This window comes from Maylandia zebra, linkage group LG7 (assembly GCF_041146795.1).
Source record: "Maylandia zebra isolate NMK-2024a linkage group LG7, Mzebra_GT3a, whole genome shotgun sequence".
In the NCBI taxonomy this organism is placed as follows: Eukaryota; Metazoa; Chordata; class Actinopteri; order Cichliformes; family Cichlidae; genus Maylandia; species Maylandia zebra.
Window position 1 is genome coordinate 9248933 of NC_135173.1, and position 24223 is coordinate 9273155.

The 24223-nt window shown below is 41.5% G+C and overlaps 2 protein-coding genes across 4 annotated transcripts; one reads left to right on the forward strand and one right to left on the reverse strand.

Moving 5' to 3' along the window:
* The first annotated feature begins 632 nt into the window (after nt 1-632).
* On the forward strand, nt 633-11056 carry ric8b (RIC8 guanine nucleotide exchange factor B). Of its 2 annotated transcripts, none has more exons than XM_014407928.3 (10): nt 633-908; nt 1305-1352; nt 1438-2067; nt 4070-4164; nt 6414-6564; nt 6837-6935; nt 7039-7183; nt 7323-7467; nt 7735-7854; nt 9577-11056. In XM_014407928.3, the coding sequence occupies exons 1-10, from the start codon at nt 825-827 to the stop codon at nt 9683-9685; spliced, it is 1626 nt and encodes a 541-aa protein (XP_014263414.3). In that variant the 5' UTR covers nt 633-824; the 3' UTR covers nt 9686-11056. The 2 variants fall into 2 exon arrangements, with proteins under 2 accessions (XP_014263414.3, XP_004553452.3); XM_004553395.6 differs by having other exon boundaries at nt 635-908; nt 6840-6935.
* Nucleotides 11057-11169: 113 nt separating this feature from the next.
* Nucleotides 11170-23724, reverse strand: si:dkey-103i16.6 (SIRT1 domain-containing protein). Of its 2 annotated transcripts, none has more exons than XM_004553394.4 (8): nt 23441-23724; nt 16762-16984; nt 14036-14254; nt 13643-13875; nt 12350-12450; nt 12105-12266; nt 11802-12014; nt 11170-11687 (listed from the first exon to the last, which is right to left on the reverse strand). In XM_004553394.4, the coding sequence occupies exons 2-8, from the start codon at nt 16974-16976 to the stop codon at nt 11499-11501; spliced, it is 1332 nt and encodes a 443-aa protein (XP_004553451.1). In that variant the 5' UTR covers nt 16977-16984; nt 23441-23724; the 3' UTR covers nt 11170-11498. The 2 variants fall into 2 exon arrangements, with proteins under 2 accessions (XP_004553451.1, XP_076741803.1); XM_076885688.1 differs by having other exon boundaries at nt 13643-13893.
* Nucleotides 23725-24223: the final 499 nt, after the last annotated feature.

Here is a 24223-nt window from a genome sequence, read left to right on the forward strand (position 1 = left end):
ACCCTTTAGTGCCAGCTATCATATGTGGGTATTGTCACTTATCCGTTATGACCACAGTCTATCTATTGATGTTACAGTTAGACCTAAAATTAAAATAAAATAACTGAGATGACTTTGTGAACTGAAAAAATATTTTAAAAATTAATTGATTGCAACCCTGATGAGGTACTGATGAACATGTTTCACTGATGAGCAGTAAAACCAATAAAATTAATCTAAAACAAGAAAAACTACTTTGGAAACTAAAATTAAATAAAATTAATAATATCAAAACCCGAAAATGACCAAAATGAGAACGAATTTTTCCTCGTTATTATTTCGATGGGAGAAAACATGACTTGAAAATAAAATGTCAGAGACAGAGTCCGGTTTTATGGGGGTTTATTGGTCAGTAAACTGATATTTTTCCAGATCCGACACACTTTGATTGATCAAAATTTGTTTTCACAAATTCCAAATGAATTTAAGAATTTCACGGGGTTTTTTTTTAGGTTTTTTTTTTAGTTTTTCCAGTTTTCTAAATGTTTATTAAAGTTAGTTGGATTCATTCATTCTACACGTCTTTGTTTATACGCAAAATACACGTCATGTATCCTGCCAGATAAACTGCGGCTCTCCCTATGACACATTTTGCCATCATCGGACTGTTTACTGGAATATGTGAATAGATAAAGTGGGAGCAGGTCTCTGCTGCAGCTGATGGAGGCAGTCAGGGGAGTTTCCCTGTTGACAGTAGCAGCCCTGAAACAAGTTAGCCTGTCATCCAGCTAGCTGTGGCTGCACATCACTCACCGGTAACTCTCCGAGCTTTTCAGGTAGCCCCCATGGATCTGAATAATATTTTATCTCAGCTTGAAACTGCCAGCGAAGAGGACATCGAGAAGCTCTTGCAGCAGTATAATGTAGAGGTGAGTCGCGCGTTTGCTCGTTTTTCTTCAACCAAAACAAACGCCCGTGCTAACGTTAGCTAGCCACCTAGCCAGACAGCTAGCTCTGGGTGACATGAACATCTTTCTGGGCTGCTGAGCCGAAATGTTTGGCTCCGTCAAATGAAACTTGGTTTCGCATTAGCAGAGAAAAAAGAACACACACATTGAGCGAAGCAAAAGTATGCAATATGGCCTTATTTACAGCGCAAAGAGTAGAGCTAAAAATGCTAATCATGCATCATCCGTGAAAACTTTGCATGTTTCTCTGAGGTTTCCAACTTTAAATCCGTTTCATAGCTTCTAATATGTGATAGTGCACGCTTGACACGAGTCGATCTTGTTTGCTGTCGACACTGAGCATCCTTTCTGTTGCAGAACACCCAAACCTTCACTTTTGACCCAAAGGAGGAAACCCTGCGGAGTGTGAGTACCATCTAGCCCAGCAGCTTCTTATTACATGAAATGTGTGATAGTGACGGTGTGTGTGTGTCTCTGTGCGTCCTTGCAGAAGCTGTGCCACGGTGTGCTCACAGTCCTCGGGAGACAGGTGCAGCCCAGCTGTCAGAAGACATGCTTGGAGACCCTCCGCATCATGTCCAGAGATAAGCGTGTCCTGGCTCCTGTAGCCACCAAGGAAGGCATGTTGACCCTGGCAGGGATGGCGAGGCTGCGGGCTGGAGAGGAACAGGATGCTGACAAGAAAAGCTCTCAGGAACAGACACTGTCAGAGGAGAACAAGAGGGTGGTGGTGGAGGCCCTAAAGTGCCTTTGCAACGTTGTATATAACAGCCCTGCGGCTCAGCAGGTCTGCGTGGATGTGCAGCTGGTTCGTGGTCTGTGTGCCAGCCTGGCCACGGCCCGTACGTGGTCCCATGAGGTGGGCCTGTTCACACTGCGCCTTCTCTTCCTGCTGTCTGCCCTCCAACCTGCCGTGAGGGGGCTTTTGAGGAGAGAGTGGCATGCTGTTAGACTGCTGACAGAGGTGTTGGAGCACACGCTGGATGTGCGCTGGGTTGGTCCGTATGAAGCTGCCCGTCCAGATCCGCAAGCTGTGTCCATGCCTGCAGAGAATAATGAGCGAGCGATGGAAGCACTCAAAGCCATGTTCAACCTCACACTGTCTGAAACTGGTGGTGAGGTGAGTATGCGGTGGTTATACAAAACAATGTTACAGTAAAGGCTCACTCGGTGCTAATCGTTTGTGACTAATTGCACTACAGTCTTAATCTGAACTACAAAGATCATATATGCTGTTCCCAAGAGCAGCCAAATTGCATCTGTCATGAACTGCTGGTTCTCAGGAAGTCGCTCTTCCTCTCAGTGATTTACTGTGAGTGTGTAACCACATTAACTCAGCCTGAGTAAAAAAAAAAAAAAAAAAAAATCAGTAAGAATGGCTTTTATGCAAAGCTCCTCTGGTAGCTTTGCATGATTCTCAGTCAGAATAATCCTTATTTATCTCAGGTGCAGCACTACAACAGAGAATGTGTTCATTCACTGTGTGAAACAAGCTGCCCATCCGTTATGCCTGATTTAGACCTTTGCAGGAAATCTATACCATAACTTAAGAAGTAACTGGAAACCCCTTTTAACCCAGTGCTATTGGCCAGTTAAGCCCCGTCGAATCCTCCTGTGCATTCCCAGCTTATTTTTGCCACAGTTTTTGACATTATCAATGAGAGAATAATGGTCATCAACTCGGTATAAGCAATAATAATCATAGCATAAATATAATTACTCACAAAGTTTAGCAGATTCCTGTAAGGAGACTACGAAACTATAAAAATGGATGTGAGGGAATATGCGAAGAAGTGGAAAAACCTGAAGGATAAATATGTTTGCCTCTGTAAAAAAATCTCCCCAAAAACTGATCACAGCTATGAAACATTGTTACATGATCACAGTCTAAAACGGCCCTTAAAGACCATAGTTCTAAAATTGCACAGCAATGTTAAGTCAATATGTTTTCTGATGATTTTGCCCTGACCTTCAAATAAATTTGAGCTGGAATAATATTATATATTAAAGATGTTAACGCCTGATAAAAATCTTATTGGCTTTAAAAGTGAAGCCTATCAGAAAAAGTTTGAGGCTGCCACTTTGACCATCATTAAGGAAAATTTGTCCTGCTGTGTTTAGACCAGTCTGAAGTTAGGCTCATTGCTCCTTTATTACAAAATCAGTAAGTCCTTCCACCCACACACACACAGGCCACTCAGTATGAACATGACTTGAAAAAAGGATGATACTTGGTACACATGCTTTTCATTCATGATGTACTTATTGTATGATAATTTTTGCATCTGATTCACTGTCAAACTTGATCGTCTTGTCTGAGGAGGCATTTCAAAGGAGAAACGCGACTGCAAAGGCAGCACCTGAGGCAGTGTAAGTCCTGCTGACGCTACGTTTAGTTTTAAGATTCCCATTTGGCCCTGCTCTCCTCTTAGAAATCCAAACTTCCTCTTCCTCAGTCTCACCACAGCCTCTCTGCTCCTGTCACTATTAGACCAGTAACTCCTCCTCGCGTACTCCTGAGTTCTCAGGTTACTTTTTGTTGTTAAACTAGTTTTTTACTTTCAGCCTAGATACTTGCAGCTCTGCGCTGAGCTGAGAATCACCCCATTCTCATATTCAAAATATCATCAGCAAAAGTACCAACACAGCAATTTCTTACTTATTTTCTTGATGTATTGGTGTCAATCTTGATATTTATATTTAGGCACTTTTAACTGCCCTCCCTAATTTGTCACTTAGTGACGTGAATAAAAGTTAATTAAGGAAATAAAGAAGAAACTTGCGGGAGCTAAATGGTAGATGGTGCTGATAGGAGGGAGAAACAAATGAAAATGACACACATAGTGACCCCTTCATGCCTTTTTATTTTATTCCTACTCAGTTACACAATGGCAGCATATCCCGGTAGTTATAGCAGTAGCTACTTTAATATTAGAATAAAAATAGCCACTTTATTCCGTACCACTGATGCGTACTTGCACGGATGATTGATTAACTGAAGGTTTTAGCCTTTGCTTCCAGCCTCATGCCCTTGTAGCGTAGGTATTTTTACCGTACTGCTTTGCTGTGCATAAACAAAACCCCTGGTTGGACTCGGTGTTTTTGTGTGCTCGGCTCGACAGGAAGACGATCACCAGCTCCGGCTCATTGCTGCCATCCTGCGTCATCTCCTGATGCTGAAGACCGAGACCGAGGAGAAAACGGAGGAAGCACACAGGTGGGAATCTGTTCCTCGCTGATCTTCATATGTTAATAATTTATTGTAGCGGACTGCACCTTCGTATTTGATTTAAACCAATATACTTGTTTGGACCTCTTAAACACAAAGAGGCTCAGTCCCTTTGTGTATCCGTGTCCTGTAGCTTTCATGTGTGAATGAGTTATAGCCTCAGACATGACTTGAAAGTGATTTACATAGAAAAGCAGACTGCATCGCCGTGTCTGTGTAGGAAAATCACCTTGTGAGATTTGCGTGTGTCGATAGCAAAGTGCTGTGTAGTTGTATTTTATATTATCTATGAGCTTTTTTCTGTCATTGTGCGACAGCAGTGTTTCTCATGGTAATTTCACACAAGAATGCCAAGAATGTGTGGTCTTAGCCTGAAATTTAAACAGTGTCATGTAAAAGTGAGTGATGATCCTCTTGACCTGTCAGATTGGTGGCTGAATCAGTCGTGGGAGGTTGACCCATTGACCGACCCAGCTGTAATTTGAATGCAGTGTAACACAGAGCTAATTTGAATAGAAAAGGGTAGCACGAAGGAGAGAGTTAGTTTTAAGCCAAGCTGGCAGGCGTTTTAAAGTTTGTTAGTCGGATGATCGTCAGACTAACACATAAATATTTTCAAATGTAGAGTGTTTTGGTGCTACGCGTTTATGACTGACGGACTTCTGGTATCAGACTCAGTAATTCCTACATCTGTGCTCCCTGGTTACGCCATAAAACTGTTGTCTTTTTAAACTAACCGGCTCAAGGATCACCTCATTTCCAGAACTACTCTTACTATTTTTTTTTCTTTTATTCCTACTTTTATCTCTTTGGGTACCAGTAATTGTAAGTATTGCTAACTTGAGAAAAATAAAGTATTTTAGATGATCTCTGGTGAATCTCTAGTTTAGGAGGTATAGATGTTAAAATGCAAACTTACCACATGACAGAGACACGATTTGTCATATTTTTATTCCATGTGCTCTTTTTGAGCTCCTAGTGATTTTTCTCTCCTTCTGGTCTCAAACTGGAAAGCATTAATAACAACAAATGCGAAGAAAGCAGAAACGTATCAGAAAACAAACAGGAAAAAACTCCTTTATCTGTCTATTGCTGTTCCTCCTGGGTATAGGTCAGATTTGAGTGAAACTTGATTACAAAGATCACTAAACGATGCTTCAACCAAATTATCATTTTTGCTGTTCCATTTTACCAGCATAACCTTTCTGGAGACGACTTACGAATCTCGCCAATCGCTTGCTCCTGATACACTGAACAATATTCAATATTCAGTTTCAACAAATTGGCAAAGACAGTTTACTCCAATTCAATTCAAATCAACTTTATTTATATCGTGCCAAATCACAACAGCTGCTCTATATTGTAAGGTAAAGACGCCACAATAGTAGAGAGAATACCCCAATCACTTGGCGACAGTGGGAAGAAAAAACTTCCTTTTAACAGGAAGAAACCGTTGGCAGAACCAGGCTCAGGGAGGTGCAGGCATCTGCTGTGACCGGTTGGGTGTGAAGGGACGAAGAGAGGACAAAAAACAGACTGTGGAAGAGAGCGAGATATAATAACTAACGATTAAATGCAGAGTGGTGTATAAACAGAGTGCAAAGAGGTGTGAGAAGATGAAATGCATCATGGGAAGCTTCCGGCTGCCTAGGTCTATTCCCATTTAACTAGCGGAGGGTTCATACTCATCTGGACCAGCCCTCACTAGAAGCTTTGTCAAAAAGGAAATGTTTAAGCCCAATCTGAAAGTCGTGACATAAGATTCACACGTTTAAGAAGAAAGAACTTTAGAAAGTACCAAATGATAGGAAAGGTTGAACTATTGCATTGCTATGCATTTCACTTATATATCATTAGACTGTGATGATTTCATTGGTGGGGATTAGGACGGAAGGGGTCCTGTGGGTTAACAGTGCCATGACATGCGGGTGCACTCACATATTTTCATGGTTTCTGCTGAGCATGTCGTCTTAATTCTCCCGAACTCTGACACATTCATTTGGTAGTGAACTACAGTGACCTGTCCCAGATGTTGTTATTTAATACAGCCAATGAGTGAGAAGAAAACATGTCACTTTCTTTGTGTGCTTTGCACCTGTGAATTGTGGTGAATCCTGAGCAAAACCTGGTATGTCTTTTCAAAAGTGTTTTAACCTTTTTGTATTTCGATTTTATTCTCCAAATACCCTAAAACCTCTGGATAATTAAAAAAATATAATGTTTTTAACTGTTTGCAGCCATGCCGTGAACCTGCTGAACAACCTGCCCGTGTCCTATCTGGATGTTTTAATTGACGTCCCCGTGCAGGGAGGGCAGGAGAAATATGCCGGAAAAAACATGGACGCGATCGAGGTGTTGCTGGACTTCATGGAGAAAAGAATCGACAAGGTAAAATTCAACTTCTGTCACGATGACGATGACGCGAGAATAACGGTTTAGCATCCATAAAGGTGTTCTAACTCCACCTGGATGTTTTTGTTTTTATTTATGATTAGAAGGAGAAGAAAGCCTGAATAAAGGTCATGTCCCTCAGGTTCTCCTCTGTTATTCAGTGTCTCCGTCATCTTATTTCTATTAGCTGCGTGCTTGTGTGTTAAGGATATCTATCCAGCCCCTGAGTTTGTGGAGACAGTGAAGTTTTTGTGGTCTGTCACTCCAAGCAGGGGTCCAATTACAAAGAGGGTTTGACTCCAGTACTCAGCCTTTTGACTGAAGGATCCAGACACCACAGGGAGATCCGCAGATATATCAAAGCTCAGGTAATCACGGTTTGTGGGCTCAGCTTTAGAGGCGTGTTAAAATAGAAATATTGATGCACTATTAAGCCTTATATCCTTTTTTTTTTTTTTTTTTTTTTTTAAGGTACTTCCCCCACTGAAAGATGTGAAGAGCAGGCCAGAGATTGGCACCACCATCAGAAACAAGCTGGTTCGCCTCATGACACATGTGGACATGGGCGTGAAGCAGACAGCTGCAGAGTTCCTGTTCGTCCTCTGCAAAGAAAGCGGTGAGTGATTTAAAATGGAGAAGAAGGGGACGAAAAATGTGGCCTTTTCGGTTGAGTGCAGTTTATGAGAATAATTACCTTAACACATCAGGATTTATGTGTAGCAATACCACCTTTTAGTAAATGTGTTGTCTTGCAGTGGACAACCTGTTGAAGTACACGGGGTACGGAAACGCAGCAGGACTTCTTGCGGCTCGAGGACTTCTTGGAGGAGGGAGAGGAGAGACTCAGTACTCTGATGATGAGGACTCAGACACAGAAGAATACAAATCTGCCAAACCTTTGTGAGTCCTCCACACTGGGATTACAATAAGGTGTCACATATTTAACTGTTGTGTGTACTACATTTGTGCTGCACCGATTCAAAAACTGCTGGTCTAGTAGCTGATGTTGATCCTCCCTCTCTCTTTTAAAAAAAAAAAAATTATTTCCTTTTATTCTCGTGGAACAAACTCCAGTAATTTAATCCCAGATATAACAAATAGCTGCCATTAGTTGAATTCACTTTGCAGCTATACATTCAGCGTTCTCATCTATTTCTTTTTTTTCAGCATCAACCCCATCACCGGTCACGTCGAGGAGCCGATGCCGAACCCCGTCGAAGAGATGACCGAGGAGCAGAAGGAGTACGAAGCCGAGAAGCTGGCCAACATGTTCGACAAGTTGTCAAGGTAATAAACTAGAGAGCTCGCTAACTAGTAGTGAGGCATGCTTCAAAATCTACAATGTGCTGTTTACAACACTTAGAAAAGTACCAGAGGATTTTCAGTTGCAAAGTTTTTGGACCGAAAACAGCTGTGTGTGTTCTGACTTCACCGCAGTTTCTGATGGACTGAAAAAGGTTTAGAGGTCATTTCATGCTCTGCCTCAAAGCGCAAGTATATAAAGCAATCTGCTGTCTGGGAATTTGCTTTTTCATATTTTAGATTAGCTTTGGATGCATGAATGTGTTTAAAAAAAAGTCTGTGTAAAATGGAAAATTCAGTATGATAGATGCCTCAGAAGTCTTGTCGAAATATTTTTTTTCTTTTACCACGCCTGCTCAAAATATAAATACACAGTTTCCCGAGCAAAGGGTCGTGCTGTGTTTGTGTTGACCTTTCCTCAGCGAGCGCAGAGGCCAACGTTAGTTTGCACAGCGCCTGCACAAAAGTAACACTGAGCCCGCTCCCTGCCAACCGAGTCATCGTTGGAAGAATCTCTTGCCTTTTAGGTGTAGCTTCAATTAGGACTGGACTTTGTGCACGCCGCGTCATTCAGCCGGTGTAAATGGGGGAGCTGCTGCCACAACGCACCAGCGGCATCATTACCTCCGCTCCTTAATTATCACCTAATTGGCTCACACAGTCGACTTGTCGTTTCCCTGTTCCTTTATTCGGGTTTTTAATAACACACGTCCTGACTTTATTCTTCTTTTTATTTGACAAGCAAGGCGGTGGTCAGACAAGGAGTGGACTGAGACAGAGGCACAGCTAGACAAAGCTATTCGGGTGGAACGTGGATCAAGAGACGTAGGTGGATAAATGCGCAGGCATAAGAAAGCCGTCCTCGCCTTTGTTGAGCCAAAAGAGGGCGTTGAGCTGTAATGAGGCACGTGCACCCAGAAGAGGAAGATTCCTTTCCGAGGCCGCATCCCCTTTCTTCTCTTCCTCTGCAATGAAGGAGAGGTGGTCCCTTGATGCCGACTCTAAGGAGATCGGTCAGGTCCTTGCAAGAATGTGCCCCTCTAACTGTTTAACTGGTGCTCCAATTAGCACATACTCTGCACCCCCACCCCTTACACCTGCCAGACTCCCCCCGCCCAGCCCTCTGTCACTCCCGAGGAGGAAGGAAGACATTTTTCGCCCTCTCTAATTGGAAGAGATGATGCCACGTTTTTGTTTGTTTTGTCACGCTGGTCTGTATTGTAAATGAGCCAGTGATACCGAGTCACGAGATTCTGGTTCTCTTTAAAGAACTTTAACCTTTAAGAATTAAATGATATTTAATTCTAGGAATCAGAAGGAATTACATGGCCATTTGTGTTTGAGTCTGTCAAATCTTTTGACCGATAATTCTCTGATAAATCATCTCGGAGGGAGTGGTGACACACGGTGCAGGTATAATTGGATTAGGGTGAAGGGGCAGCCGTGGCTTTGAGGAGATTAGGCTGAGTACTGATCCTGTAATTAAACTGCCACTGCAAAGGAGGGGAGGGAGGATGGCCAGACAGGGGCGAGTGTCCATGAAAGGAGGGGAGGGAGTTGTTGAGTGAGGGTCCTTGAGTTGTGTATGCAGAACGTGCAGACGCATGCAATTGAAAAGCCCTTTTTAAAAAGAAAAATGTTCTTCCAGCTTTCCTTTAGCATCCATCCAGCACGTCATATCTGATATCTACTTCTTTGTGTCCGCAGGCAGCACGTGATTCGACCGATGGGCGTCAAACCCGACGGGACGTTGGCACCTTTGGAAGAAACTCTCTGCAGTCCACCTGAGGAAAACTCGGACTCAGACTCGGACTAGTGCTGCTGAATATCTCAGCCACGTTTTCCAGACTAAGCCCGATGGGCCCCACCCCCAACAAATCTCGAGCTGTGATTATTGAAGGTGGGTTCTGTAGCTGGGCTTGAATTTGTGCCTCCATCCTGAATGAGCTGCTGCTGAGTGTAGAGCTGTGTCCAAAAACTTCAGGTGCTGGATGGGAAAGTCCCATTTATCACCTCAGGGGCTGTAACTGGGACAAGTGGTAGTGATTAACAGAAAGCTGAACAAATGGTGATGGTGAAAAATAAAATATTTATGTGTAAGTTTATATCAGGCTTTTATTGCGCTTTGCAGGGCAATCAGCTCCTCTTTGGTTTTTCTTAGTGATATTGACTGACGGCCACTTAAATGCAAATAAAGTGTTATTTTGCAATCATGGACTGGACTCTTAGCAAAATCTTAGCCTCTTTTTTTTTTTTTCAAATAGGACAGGCACTTGCTGTAATAAATGAAATCAAACCAGTCCTGAAGTAGAATGCAGCTAAACATTTCACAGCAGGCTCCAGAGGCTGTCTCGCGCTGAAGCGGAGTCGTGCGTGGCAGGAAGACTACTTTCTGCTGAGTTTTGCTTCTTGCTGGAAACACTGTTTTGTTTAAAGTGTAGTTTTGGGTGTGAATAAACATTCCTTCACTTCTCTTTTTTAAAAATATATACATATAAAAAATATGACTAGAAGGTGCACAATTTTAACACGAATCATAGTAAACACTGTTAGCGGTAAAGCTGCTGGTACTGCTGGAGCACAGGACTGATGTGTTTGTGGACGGTTTAAACCTGCAGCTCACTTTGTGTAATCAGTTTTTACCATGGACAAAAGACAAATGTTAGTGGTAGTTCACTTTTTTCTCTCTGGTACTCGATGACGTTATGGAGAAAAGAAAACAAGTTTCATTAAATTTAAGACTTGAGGCAATGCAGCATTCTCCACAGGTCGATGGTGGTTTTTGCCTGTTCGGGCTCTTGATAATGAAATGTGTGAACTACGATGATTGTTTTCTAATCTCTGTTCCTTTTGTCATCTGCATGATGTTGAATCAAAAAAAAGAAACCTATGAAAATGTTGTTTATTTGACACTAAATGTGTGACTTTATATAAACAAAGTAATATATTTTCTGTGTCTTGGTATAATTTAATTTTATGCAGATCTCACATGCTTGGCTGGTTATACACATAATTTAACTGCTTGTTACATCAGCGTTTCTCATTGTTAATCAAATTTGTGCAAGTTGACTTTACTCTTTTCGATTTGCCAAAGTTGGTTATCATTTGCTGGGTTTCTCATGTCTGTATTTTTCCCCGCATCGCTGTAGATTTGTTTTGTGCTCAGCTGTAAACAATTATTCCACCACATTCAAGTTTTCTGTTCGTGTTTTTCTAAGTGGAAAGCATTTATGAACTGGCATCATATCATTTCCACAAAAGTTAATAGACTGAAGAATAAATGTCTTTTTTTGGACAAAGTGCAAATTACACAATACTTTTATTAAATACGCTCTCAAAGACAGTGTTATACTGATTATAAAACATTAACACATTACACTGACTTAAAACACCTTAAAATTAATATTTTTGATACAAGGCTCGAATGTCTACTAGTGTTCTTGATGGATGCTGTTTGAACTTGATTAACCTTTTGACGCGTTCATATAACCATGATATAAACATCACATTACTGGCTCTTAGATGAAGAGGTAAGACTCTAATCTGATTAGAGGTTACAGTTAACAGAACAGTCTGCCATGTGAACTATGGATAGTGGAAACTTCAAAATCCTTCAAGTGTCGTAATATTTAGTTGCTTAGGGTGGACGATGCAGAGCTCTTGCTGTCTGTCTCAGAATCTGTCTCCTCGCCACCGCTGCCTGCTGCTCTCTGAGCTCCTGGTATGGACCTGGATGTCTCCGTCCTGCCTTGAGGCTCTGCTGTTGCTCTGATCGGACATGTCTGTGATGGCGGACTGCTTACCAACGCTGGGATGGTCTGCAGAAAGAAATGAAAACCACTGAGTGCCACAGGACTATGTAACAATCATTCTGCAGCTTTTTTCCTTTTTAACTGAGACATGTATGACCTGTGAGAGCTTTTAGAACCCACCAGTGTTTCCTGGTTCCTCATCAGCTCTTCGATCTCGTTGTTCCAGCCGAGCATTTCGGCAAACTTCCGCACAGTATCCTCCAGGTTTCCTAGCTCCATGTGGTCCCCTCGCCGGAGCGGGACCTTCTCAAAGGGACCCACAGCATGTCGGTTCAGGAGGAGACGTGGCACAGTGGAGCGCACCGTGTTCACCAAGCTGGCAAATGGCTCAATCTGAAACATTTTATTTAACATTTAATGGAATGTGCCTTTACACAAACAACCTGTTTTTACTATGATATCATATTAAATTTTAATGTTTACCTGCAAAGACGTGCCCATAATGATGAGCAGGTCAGCTTTTGGGAAATCTTTAGTGTGCAGGAAATACTTCTGAGGAAGGTCCTCTCCGAAAAACACAACATCCGGTTTGACTGTTGCGGCACAAAATGTGCATATGGGGACGTTGTCATTCATTATCGCCCGCTGTTAGACAAAAAACACGCAGGAAAGATTAACGTGGCATCAAGCGCATGGGATTCATATATAATATAAAGAGGCATACGAACCTTGGCCTCCTCAGCGGGGTAAGGAGTGTAGCACAGGTGACACGAAGCAGTGGCAAAACTTCCATGAGCTTCTACGAGTTTTTCATCAGGGATGCCACACACTGAAGGTTTTCAAATATGATCACATTAGGAGCGAAACAGGAGCATTAATGCAAACAATCTGAGTTTGTCCTATTTGACTTTTATTAAAGTCAGACAATAATGAGGGGGAATAAAAATCTTACTCTAGCTCCCTCAAGACAAATCTTAACATCAGGCGTGCTGACTGAAATCTTTTACATAACAAGATATTCCACATAGTGAGGGTTTATAATTATTGTTAATTAATTGTATTTTTGGTGGGTTTTTAGGGGGATATCTAAAAGCTGTTTTTTTAAGCACAGTGTTGCATTTTGCCCAGATGTCTCTGTGGATTTCTGCTTCTAAACTTCTTTAAAAAACAAAAAAAGAAACTAATTATAACATTGATTTTAACTGCTAAATATACTTTTAGGCCAAGGAATTCAATAACAGCAACAAATTAGCTTGAACCGACTATGACACAGGAGAACGGAGAACAGGCAGCCAGCTTTGGGTCCTGCAGAGCAGCTGTCACCAGTACCTTTGTTTGAATATGAACTCTCAAAATGTGCTGCTTTAGAGCAGTGACGGACTGAGTTCTCACCTTCTTCTGCATTCAGCTACAGAAAAGATGCCATTGCAGTTGAGGGTTGTCTTAATGTTGATACGCTGCTTGTAAAGAGAAAGCCAGTGTTGATGGCGTTTCTTCGATCGCTTATATAAAATCATCCACAGAGCACAGATAACATCACTTGCTGTACGGGGGAAACCTGTTTTTCCTGCACTGGATTCCTTGGCCTTGAAAAAGTAGATTTAGCTAAACTCAATTTTTTTTTTAGCTGCAGCCACTTTGTAAAACCCGAGATAGCCGCTACATTGACAAATCCCCCACTAAAAAAGGTAAATTAAATTACACATCTTCTCTGACTAATGCACTGAAGAACTCACAGATAGCGAAGTACACTGAAAAATGAAAGCTACCAAACAGCAGTGGACAGGGAGCCCCTTCAAAGACACCTTATTGTTAAATCGTCAAACAACAACCCTTTACAATTCATCCCTGCTGGCAGATGCTTCAATAAAAAAAGGCAGCCAAATCTTCCAATCCTGTAGCTGGGTTTTTCAAAAAGTCACATTAATGGTAATGAGGCATCTCGAGCTTAAGTCAATGCACAAACCACTGGGCAGCTTCAAAACAACACTGATGCTGTAGCCCAACTGTTTCTCACTCACATTTCTCCAGTCCGTCGATGTTCTGGGTGTACAATCGGAGCAGGAGGCCTTTGTGATGAAGCATGCGGATGAAGTAGTGTATGTAGTTTGGACGATGGCTGCCAGGATACAGAGCCTTAGCCAAGGAGAAGAACGGCTGCGGGTCATTGGAGAAGTAGTCGATGTTGAAAATGGCTTCTGGGTATGGGATGTTATACTTTTCCAAGTTTGCGTAAAGACCTGTTCCTGGAGTCCTGAAAAATTGGTACATTCTGAAACACAGATTTTCTGAGGTTCAAGTAATGCAGATAAAAGTGAGCCAGTGGTGGATTTCTTCTTATGGACAAGAAGGTTGAGCTGCTACACAGCTTTCACAGTGAAAATCTGCAGATTGGTGAGGTTTTAGACACCAACCTAAAGTCTGGGATCCCACTTGCTGTGCTGATTCCTGCTCCAGCCACCACCACTACGTTCTTACAGCGGCCGAGCTTCACCAGCCGAGCCACAGATGCCAGGCCTCCCTGGGATGATGACTTAACAGCGGGCGAAGATGGAGCAGTCTGATCAGATCTTGGTGCAGAGGGCTGAGGTGCCGGCACAGAATCACTGCTGGCTTTGGGAACCTTTCCTTTACTGGAGAAAAAGACAGTGTGTGCTTTACTTTGCAGCTTTCATTATTTCTTTTTATAGTCTCGTGTCACATGGACCACACCAACATTACTTTAGACAGTTATCAGTCAGGCCATACCGCCAAGGAGGTGTAATCTGCCCCAAATTCATTATGTTTCCGCTCATTGTTGCAGGACTCTCTTCAGCACTGTGAGTCCTAAACTCCTCATGAAGTCCGTGTGTCATTTTTGTTTCATAAAACAGTGCTGAACTTCAGTAAGTGCATGTGATGCAAACACTGGCTGTTAAATCTTTCACCTGGTGGCTCAAATAATAGAGCAGTATGTAATAGTAATGCAGTGACTTCACAGCTAGTGAATGGTCCTACATCCTGCATGTTCTACTCAAAGACCACAGGCACCTCAACCAAAAGGAATCTCAAACAGATCTGTGATCTTCAGCACAAATCCAGCATCCATCAATATTTTATTACAATTATACCTGTCTGAGAAGGCCAGCACGCCTCAGAATGTTAACACTAGGGCTGGGTCATATTATAACGTTCACGGTAATACCGGTATAATGTTAGGCGACGATAGGAAAATGAAATATCGCGATAGAATATGAGTAAAACGCGCACGCGCAGTGCCTTTGTTTTCATACGCACATGGCCGATTGTTGAGTGAAACAGATGAACCAGAATTGGTTTGTAAAAATGGTGCAACTTCAGTGATGTGGAACTGGTTTGGTGTTTGTCCGTCAGATACACAACAAAGCACATTTTTTGCAGAACATGCAAGCGGCCGTTGTTATTGTCGTATTTGTCGGACTAAGATGCTCTTAAATCTGGGAGTAATCTGGGTCCTAAACTCCGTACTTTCAGGTCAAGCAAACACTGCAGCATCACTGAGAGTTAAACTGTCTAAATTCTTTCATCTTTAATAAAACGATCAGCATTGCTGCTTTACCAGGTGTAACTATGAAGTTTAACTTCCAGGCATCCATGAAAACAAAACTAACGGAGTTAGAAGTTAGCAGGAAGCTAGCGGAAGTAAGCTCGCTAGTTTTGCTAGTTGCCTAAGCATGATATAGCATGTTCTGACTGAGATTTCTGGAAAAATTCAAAGGTACAGCTCTGCTATCACTTCCAACATAAATGAAGACAAACTACACAGCAGTGAGGTTTGTAGGGTTACTGAAGTTGGGCTAGCTGGTATATAATGATGTGCTACGTTATCGCTAGCGACACAGCTATGTTAGCATAACATAAACAGTGAAGCTGGAGGACGAACACTAACACTTTTACACTTATAAAAGTTAACGTGAAGGTTCCTCATGGTTAGAGACAAATGCAATCGCATGGCAGGATGCTGTAAATGCCCCAAACTTCAGTCACGAGAACAACTGAGATAATCCATCCACAATACGAGGTTAGTCATTAATATACTGCAACAACATGGGAATAGAGCAGCTGCCAGAGAATTCAACATTAATGAATCAATGGTACAGAAGTGGAGGAAGCAAGAAGAATGAGTTTAATAAAGTTTGATTTATCTGACTGCTTTGTTTCGCGTAATGTGCCTTATAATCCCGTGCACCTCATGGTCCGAAAAATACATACTGCACACTGCAGTTTAATGTTGCAAAGCACCTCTTTTTAACTTCAGTGGATATTATACATGGTTATGCTCAGTATATGTCAGCCCATTTCTACTGGAAATGCCTTTTGGTTAAACTTTCAGCAAGGAATATGCATTTGCACTGTTACATTTTTATAAAGCTTTAATGTACATAAAAACCAGCTTCTTGTTTAAGTGAAAATAAATGGAAGGTTGTCTTTTTGCACTAGTAATGTTGTGGAGTTGTATTTTGTCTCGCATCAATTATATCGTCAGTTATATCGTTATCGCAAATTTTCAAATATATATCGTGATAAATATTTTTGGCCATATCGCCCTGCTCTAGTTAACACATCTTTAAATGACAAAATATTCATAATTTCATCTCTGTCACGTTTCCCAAATGTTAACCAACAGTAAAACCCACAGAATCAAACAAAAGGATTTAAAACTGAGTGTAAAGAAACCAAGACTCAAGACATTTTGGTGGGCGTGGGCTGAAGCATACTTTTAAAAATAATAATTAGTTCATAGGCAACCATTTCACTGCTAGACAAAAATACTTGATATGAACACTTCTGTACATAATGATGATGATCATGCCTCAGTTTTAAAGCATATTAAGGCCACACTGCTGCAACACTTGCACTCCAATTTCTTGATCATATTATGTTTTTAAAACCTGATTATTTTTATTTAGTGCTCATAGCATAGTGACATTTCTATGTATATATTAGTAAATGAGGGCCATTGTCTTGATGTTTCCTGATGTTCCTGTGGAAAAATGGCTTGAGAGAGCCAAAAGTTCTCCAAGACACTGAACATTTTCCTATTAATTAATACACTGCTGTACTGGACTTGTGTGATGTTAAGTGGTTTTCTTTATACAGGATCACTGTTACATGTCCTTACCCTGTAAACAAAGCATCCTGTCCACTCACACTCATCTGACTGAGGTTCTGAGCCAATGCCGAATCAGTTTGCTTCCTCCTTTGTTTTCCATACAGGCTCGGCCCGGAGTCCGGGGGCTCTATGTGGTTGGTGTGCCTGGCCTGAGAGCTGCGGGTTATCCTGGTGACTGAAGCTTGGGAGGTCTTTTTATCCCAGCTGGACCTGGACCTGTTCATTCCAACACCTGTTGGCGAAAACAATACACAAATTAAACTTCAGTGACTGTTCATGAGCTGTAATTCAAATTTCTTCCCTCTGTCTTATTTGTATGAGATTTGTCTGTGTACTGATAGCACAATGGACATTTTTTTTAAAGAGGCAATTCATAAGCTTGTTTTTTTTTTTCCAATGCACGTTTTCCTTTCAATTCACATCTTTTTCTGCTAATTAGTTATGAATGTGTATTCTCTGATTTTCCTTCCTTCTCCTCCCATATTTAAAAAGCTGTTACACTCAAATCATCGGGGCATCCTTTTCTCTTCAGTTCCTCTACACACTGAGAAGCTGAAATGTTTTAAAACTGTCAACTCTTGAACAAAAGGTAATGACTGCAATATATTTACCCCCCCAGCAGCTATGCCAATACAACCCACAGCTGTGGCAGCTTTACTGTTCAGTCGAAGCAGAGAGAGGAGCTGCGAGGTGGGGGGTGAGAGTTAAAAAGAGGGGGAGCAGAGGTGAAAGAGAAGCGTAGGTTGACTGTGTGTCAACAAACCCAGCTGGGAGAGAAAAGAGGATGCCCCCTAACAGCCCCCACAAATGGGCAGACAGGGGTGAGGGGGTGTTCAGAGATAAATGATACAGAAGCAGGATTCAATAAAAGGTAGCAGAGGAGAAGAAGAGGACAGAAGGGAGGAGGGGGCTTCTCCTCAAAGCTATTCTAGGCCTTCAAAGAACTTCCACGAGGAATGACCACAGAGAGGTTGTGAACAAGAAAACAAAAGATGTACAACCCATAAAACAAGTCCATTTCAGAAAGCAATGGGAGCAGCAGGGAGATACGATGCACCCTCCTCCAGAAGCTCTTTATCACCCTCCAGAGGTGAGAGGAGAAGAGACACCTCTGCAGGACACTACTTTGCTAAAACTACTTTAACATTTAAAGGCTTGAAGCAAAAAATAAACAATAAAAATTGAGAAAAAAAAATGCAACTTTTTTCCCCTCTTAAAATAATGCATTAGTGATAAAGAACATGTTAAAGTTCACATTCATCAACCTGCTTTATATTTTAGACACATTCTTTCCCTCCATAAAAGACTGAAGCTCCCACATTACCTAAAGAACTATTAAAAACAGCAGGAGGCCGAGGGTCTTGGCTTTGTCTGGCCCCCTCTCAAAAAGACACTGCTGAGTACAGGCAATATATCACCAGCCCAATTACTAAGATCTCGCACAGACCGTGTTGTGTTGCAGCACTCAACTCAACAACATGATATTAACTCTTGTAGCAGAATCACATCTGGAGATGCTGCACAAACTGCTGTAGTGAATCTTAAGTTGAGCAAATGACTCTGACCTCTAAACTTCAGAAACAACTCTGCCACAAAAGGTCCACAAAGTCATTTTTTATGACATCACCACCACCACCACCATCACGCTGACTTTGACTTAAATGTTGATTTTAATTCCCCCCCCCCCCCCCAAATCTAGCAAAAAGTCTAAACGTTCCACAGATGCCGTTATCACTCTTTAATGACAAATAAATCCCTGAATAAATGACAAAAGGCTTAAAACGGATTTGAGTGCCCCCTTCTCTTTGCTTGGCCTTTCACTCTGCTTGTTCTCACTCTCCCTAGTTGAAAATCTGAGCCCAGAGAGTCCCACTACCAGACCACCAGGCCTGTAGCTGCTCATATGAGGGTTACAGTCATCTAATTAGGTTTGAGGACACCTCACTGATCACCACGAAACCCCCCTAAAAGAAAGTTAGGCTGATTGATAATCCTTTTAACATATAAAAGACTGAGAGCAAAGGCCAAATGCCAACCAAGAAGTTTGTATAAAGGGAACAAAGGCAACAGCATCCCCACGATATTTACTGATCAGTAGGTAAACAAGTTCTACCTAAATACTGTGTTAAAAAGGAACACAAATAGAGATAAATCAAAGGAATAGTAGAGTAATTTATATTTTAAAAATAAAAAACAGCAAACATTTCCATAAGGAACAGGATTAAGAGTGTTAGTTTCGTGTTTAGTTTTGACATTCACAGTGCAATAATGTTAAAGCTGCTTAGGTATGTTTTTATGATTACATCATCGTAATGGTGCTGCAGTTTATCCATTTTCTGTGAGCGGTGCAACTGAAACTTCAAAGAAAGGCTCAGGTGTCCCTTTGATTAAATTTAGGTATGTTTAATGAGGGGCTTCCCCCTGCAGCCCCGGCATTTAACCCTCCACTTGCAGCAGAGTTGACAACTGCCGACTCTGAACTCTGCCCCCTCCCCAAGCAGACACAGCAGCCTGGTCTCCATAGAAACCACTTCATTACTTAATTGGAGAGGCAGCAGCTATATGTCCTCCCACCCCACCTGCTCACTAATGACATATCACTCTATGTAGCATCTTTGTTGGACTCTCAATTGACACAAAGCAGCAAGTCCTAATTTGTGCTGCTATATTGTTTGCATGTAGAGAGGAAGGTGGGCGGTGGAGAGCTAAATTTGCCCAGCAGGTCGATGGCTGAATAATGACTCTTGCCTTGCTGCTCCTCTGAAGACGCACTCGCCTTAAATTAAGAACCAATGAGCTATCAATACAAGCTTATAGCTTGTACCGAACAACCTACATTCTCTTTAAAGTCACTGCATCACTTTAAAATTCAAATGACATTATTTTCACAATAGTGAAGCTTAGTAATAAGAAACACTTTCTAATTAAACAGTTTAATTCTACATTATTTTCACTCCATATGAGAAAAAATAATAATTTCAATAATTTGAAATATGTCCAAAAATGTTTGAAAAACAACGTGTGGTCACTTGAAGGTGAATCTATGAAAATGCCAAAGACAACACAATTTGACAGACATAATTTTATTTATTAATTTTTTTTCCAACAAGGTGAGTCACAACAGGAAACCGGATAAGTGAAGAACCAGAGAAGAAGTGGCTAGAATAAACATGATCTACAACAGTTACACAGCATCTGAAAGCTGTGTCTTTAAGAAATAGGGAAAAAGAAAAATCCAGCAGACTTTACACAGGACCTGAGATGTACACCTCTCACCTTAGTTGATTCATCTACTGTTCACTGAAGTCTCACAGAAATATTCTCAGAAAGGATAGCTGTCTAGAATCTATTCTTAAGGAAGGGAAACAGGGAGAAAACGCTGAGGTAGCCAAATTACACAAGAACTGCACTGAAAATCAGTGGCAACAGGTCTTAATTAATGTAAATTTGAAATTTCTGATTAAAATTGTCGTCAATATGTTTGAAGAACCTAAAGAGAGAGGTACAACTGTGTGTCTACAGTCATCTGTAAAACATGGTGGAGGCTCTGTTAGTGCTGTGTTACACACAGTGAGGGTACACTGTCACCTGCTGGCACTTCTCAAGCATTACACATAACATTTTAGTAAACAACAAACTAACCACAAACTAGGACTGTGCAAGCACCAAATTTCTATCTCAGTTAGAAATTTGGCTTCAGTTAATTATTAAAAACAAAACAATGCAAAAACAGTGACAAAAATTACCAAGATTCTTGCCATAACAGAGAAGCCCAACCATAAAAATGAATGAAGAAACCGTGATTGTGGATAAATGTTAGACCCCCAAGTAAAGGCGGACACATATGGCACCAACAACATAGGGATAATTTCAGCTACACTGTGGTAAGTGCATTGTATTGACTACAAACCTCTGTATTCTCCAAGCTACATCAGTACAAACTGATATAGTTTGTACCAGTGGGCTAGTTTGGATCTGCTGTGGTTTTATACATTTAAACAATTTTAGGGTGCAGACTAACACCTGCACCAAGTGCAAACATTACTGGGGGGGTTTTTTTTGTTTTTTTTTTAAATATTTCACTGGAGAAAACAAACAAAAAAACAAAGCACTTTGGGTAAACAGTCAAGGGTCATATGAGCATCACTTTCCCCTACATTTAGATATACATGAATCTGTTCTGTGTCAAAATCATTTCTGGCAGTCACATTTTTAACTCATGGCTATGAAAACACTGATGTTTGTGTGTTTTATAGAATAGTTTGGTGATATCACAATGATCCAACAACTTCAGATTCTGAGGAAGTTCTCCTAGTCCAGGGGTGGGCAACTCCAGGCCTCGAGGGCCGGTCTCCCTGTAGGTTTTAGATGTGTCGTTAATCCAACACAGCTGAAGCCTGTCCTAGTCCATGAATGCAAAGGATCCACTGATCCAGACACCCTTCTGTGTTTTTTTATTTTTTTATTTCAAAGCCCAAATACTTGTAAGTGTTAAAATGACTATATTAGATATTTACTTTTGAAACACAGGAAATGGATGTATAAGATGAGCCTGGTGTCAAAAATGATATGATCCTTGAAAATTGACCCAGAAATATGTTTTTAAACGTTTAACAGAAAAATTCTAGTCCAAATTTGTTTATGAAACATATTTAAAATAACAAAGTTGACCAGTGTTGCACATGAAGCAGATAGTTACACAATAAAGAAAGATGCACCACGCACACATGCCCACACTTATCAGTAATTAACACAAAAATGCAAGCGACAATACATCAGCTTAAATATCTAAGCTTTCACGCAGACTTTAAAGTCAAAGAATAAACATGAGTTTGAAGGCATACTAAAGGTGGGAGCCAGTTTAACATGAGGTGGGGGGCAACTTATTCAACAATTTAGGGACTATAGCTGAGAAAGTTAGACTTCCCCTCCCTGTTCTTAAGGCTAGTGTTTATAGCTGGTTAGCAGATCTTAGGGCCCTTGCAAATCAAGTTTGCAGATGACACCACCGTTATTGGACTCATCTCGGACGGGGATGAGTCTGCCTACAGGAGGGAGGTTGAACGTCTGGTGTCCTGGTGCAGCCACAACAACCTGGTGCTGAATGCCCAGAAGACAGTGGAGAATATTGTGGACTTCAGGAAGCACACAGCCCCCCCCCCCCCCCCCATCATCCTGACTGACACCCCCATCACCTCTGTGGACTCATTCCGCTTCCTGGGTACCACCATCACCCAGGACCTGAAGTGGGAGCCCACCATCACCTCCGTCATCAAGAAAGCCCAGCAGAGGATGTACTTCCTGAGGCAGCTGAAGAAATTCAACCCGCCAACACGGACGATGATGCAATTCTACACTGCAATCATCGAGTCCATCCTCACCTCCTCCATCACCGTGTGGTACGCTGGAGCCACTATCAGGGACAAACAGAGACTGCAGCGTGTTGTGCGCTCTGCTGAGAAGGTGATTGGCTGCAAACTCCCATCTCTGCAGGACCTGTACACCTCCAGGACACTGGGGCGTGCACTCTGATCACAGCTGACCCTTCACACCCTGGACAGTCTGTTTGACCTGCTCCCCTCAGGCAGGAGGCTCCGGTCCATTCGCACCAGAACCTCTCGCCACAAGAACAGTTTCTTCCCCTCTGCTGTTGGACTCATGAACAATAACCGTATGACTGTTCCCACCACTAACACATGACCCTACGCTGTGTTCACTGCATCATTCCATGTTTGGCACTGATCACCACCTGCACTCATGTATATATCTATCTACGTAGCACTTTTAATTCTTATTCTTATTTTCATTTTCATGTCTATTTTAGCGTAATTTATGACAGTATGTTTGCACTGAAGCACCGCAGCAATTTCCTAATGTTGTAAACCTGCTCAACATTTGGCAATAAAACCCTTTCTGATTCTGATTCTGATTGGAGGCACATAAGGTGTTAAGAGATAAGCAATATATGGTGGGTTCAACGCAAAAAATAAATCTTAAAATCAATCCTAAGATGCAGGGGAAGCTACTGAAGAGAGGCCAGATCAGAGGAATAAGTTGCATCTTATGCTTTCTGTTAAGAAGGTGAACAGCAGCATTTTGGACCAACTAAAGGTGTGAAAGGGAGGCCTGATTTACGCGAACAACAGTTGAGCTGTAATAAAAGCACATATAACATCCAGGGTGCCAATGCTTATTTCGGTTTCTCTGTCACAGGTGTTGATTTGCTTTTTCTGGACAAACCCCGATGTATTTTGAATGCTTGTAGCTCAGAAAATCTTTACACTGTCACTAAAATGATGGGGGAGACATGTTAGCGTGAAACTTTCCACATTTTGGAAGCAGACATCTAGATAGGCCTACCACTTTCTCAGAGAGGAAAATCAGCCCTTTCTTCGACTTAGCATAAGTGCAAACTACGTCAGATCACACTGAAAATGTGGGGTTTTAATTCACTTGAAGGGCCCATGGACTCGTTTCATGAAACTGTATGTGGATCCATTTAGTAAAAAAAAAAAAAAGGAAAAAAAAAAAAAGCTTTCCCTAAAATCAATTTGACGTCATTTCGCTTCATTCTGCAGGAAACCATGGGAATTGATATTAAAAGATGGAAGTGCAGTGGTAGCACTAACAGTAATGCCACTGAAAGGTTATAAGAGGGCTTTCATTTCATTTGCATGTCATTAGCTACCTGTGTCTTTCCAGACGGCAGAGGTTCTGAATGACGAGCAGACGACGACGACACACTGCAGACTTTTGTTGAGCCACTCGTGATGTTTTACATCCAAAAAAATAAACAAAAACTTTCGAGCTTCCCGTAAAATGTTAAAGCGTAGCCCTCCAGCTGCGGCAGCCAAACAAACAGCTGTTTAAACTGTATTAAGGGTGTCTCCTTCTTCTCAAAGCCATACAGTGAGGTTGCACGCAGCCTGAACGGGAAGTTTTTACAGAGCGAGATGTCACTCTGCTGCCGTTTCCGGGTACTAAATTACTGTGTACGAATACAGGCGGGAAACTAAACAGGAGTCACGTGACACCACGTTTCCGGTAAAGTCCTATTCAAATTAATAGTAGGTCTAAAAGTCACCCAGCGATACATTTTGGATGTTCAAAGAGGTGTTTGTAATCTTTTTGGAGGCTGTAGCTTGATTTGCTGATATCATACAGAGAGATGTTTCCTTTATTTAGCCTGTGCTCACAAACATGTGACAAGACCAGTAAAGACACAAGCAAAAAAAAAAAAAATTGGCCCTGATTAAACCCCCATATTATAGTACTGTAATAGTTAAAAGAAATTTTAAAAAAAAGAAATTAATTTAAAAAATGAACCAAAACTAAACATTTTGTAAATATAAAAACTATCATGATTGACTACAACAGTAGTTTCTCTTTGCCAACATAGAAAGGCTGTGTTTGACAGCACTCATTGGATTGATCGATACGCAGAAAAATGGGAAAGTCCAAGGAACTCAAT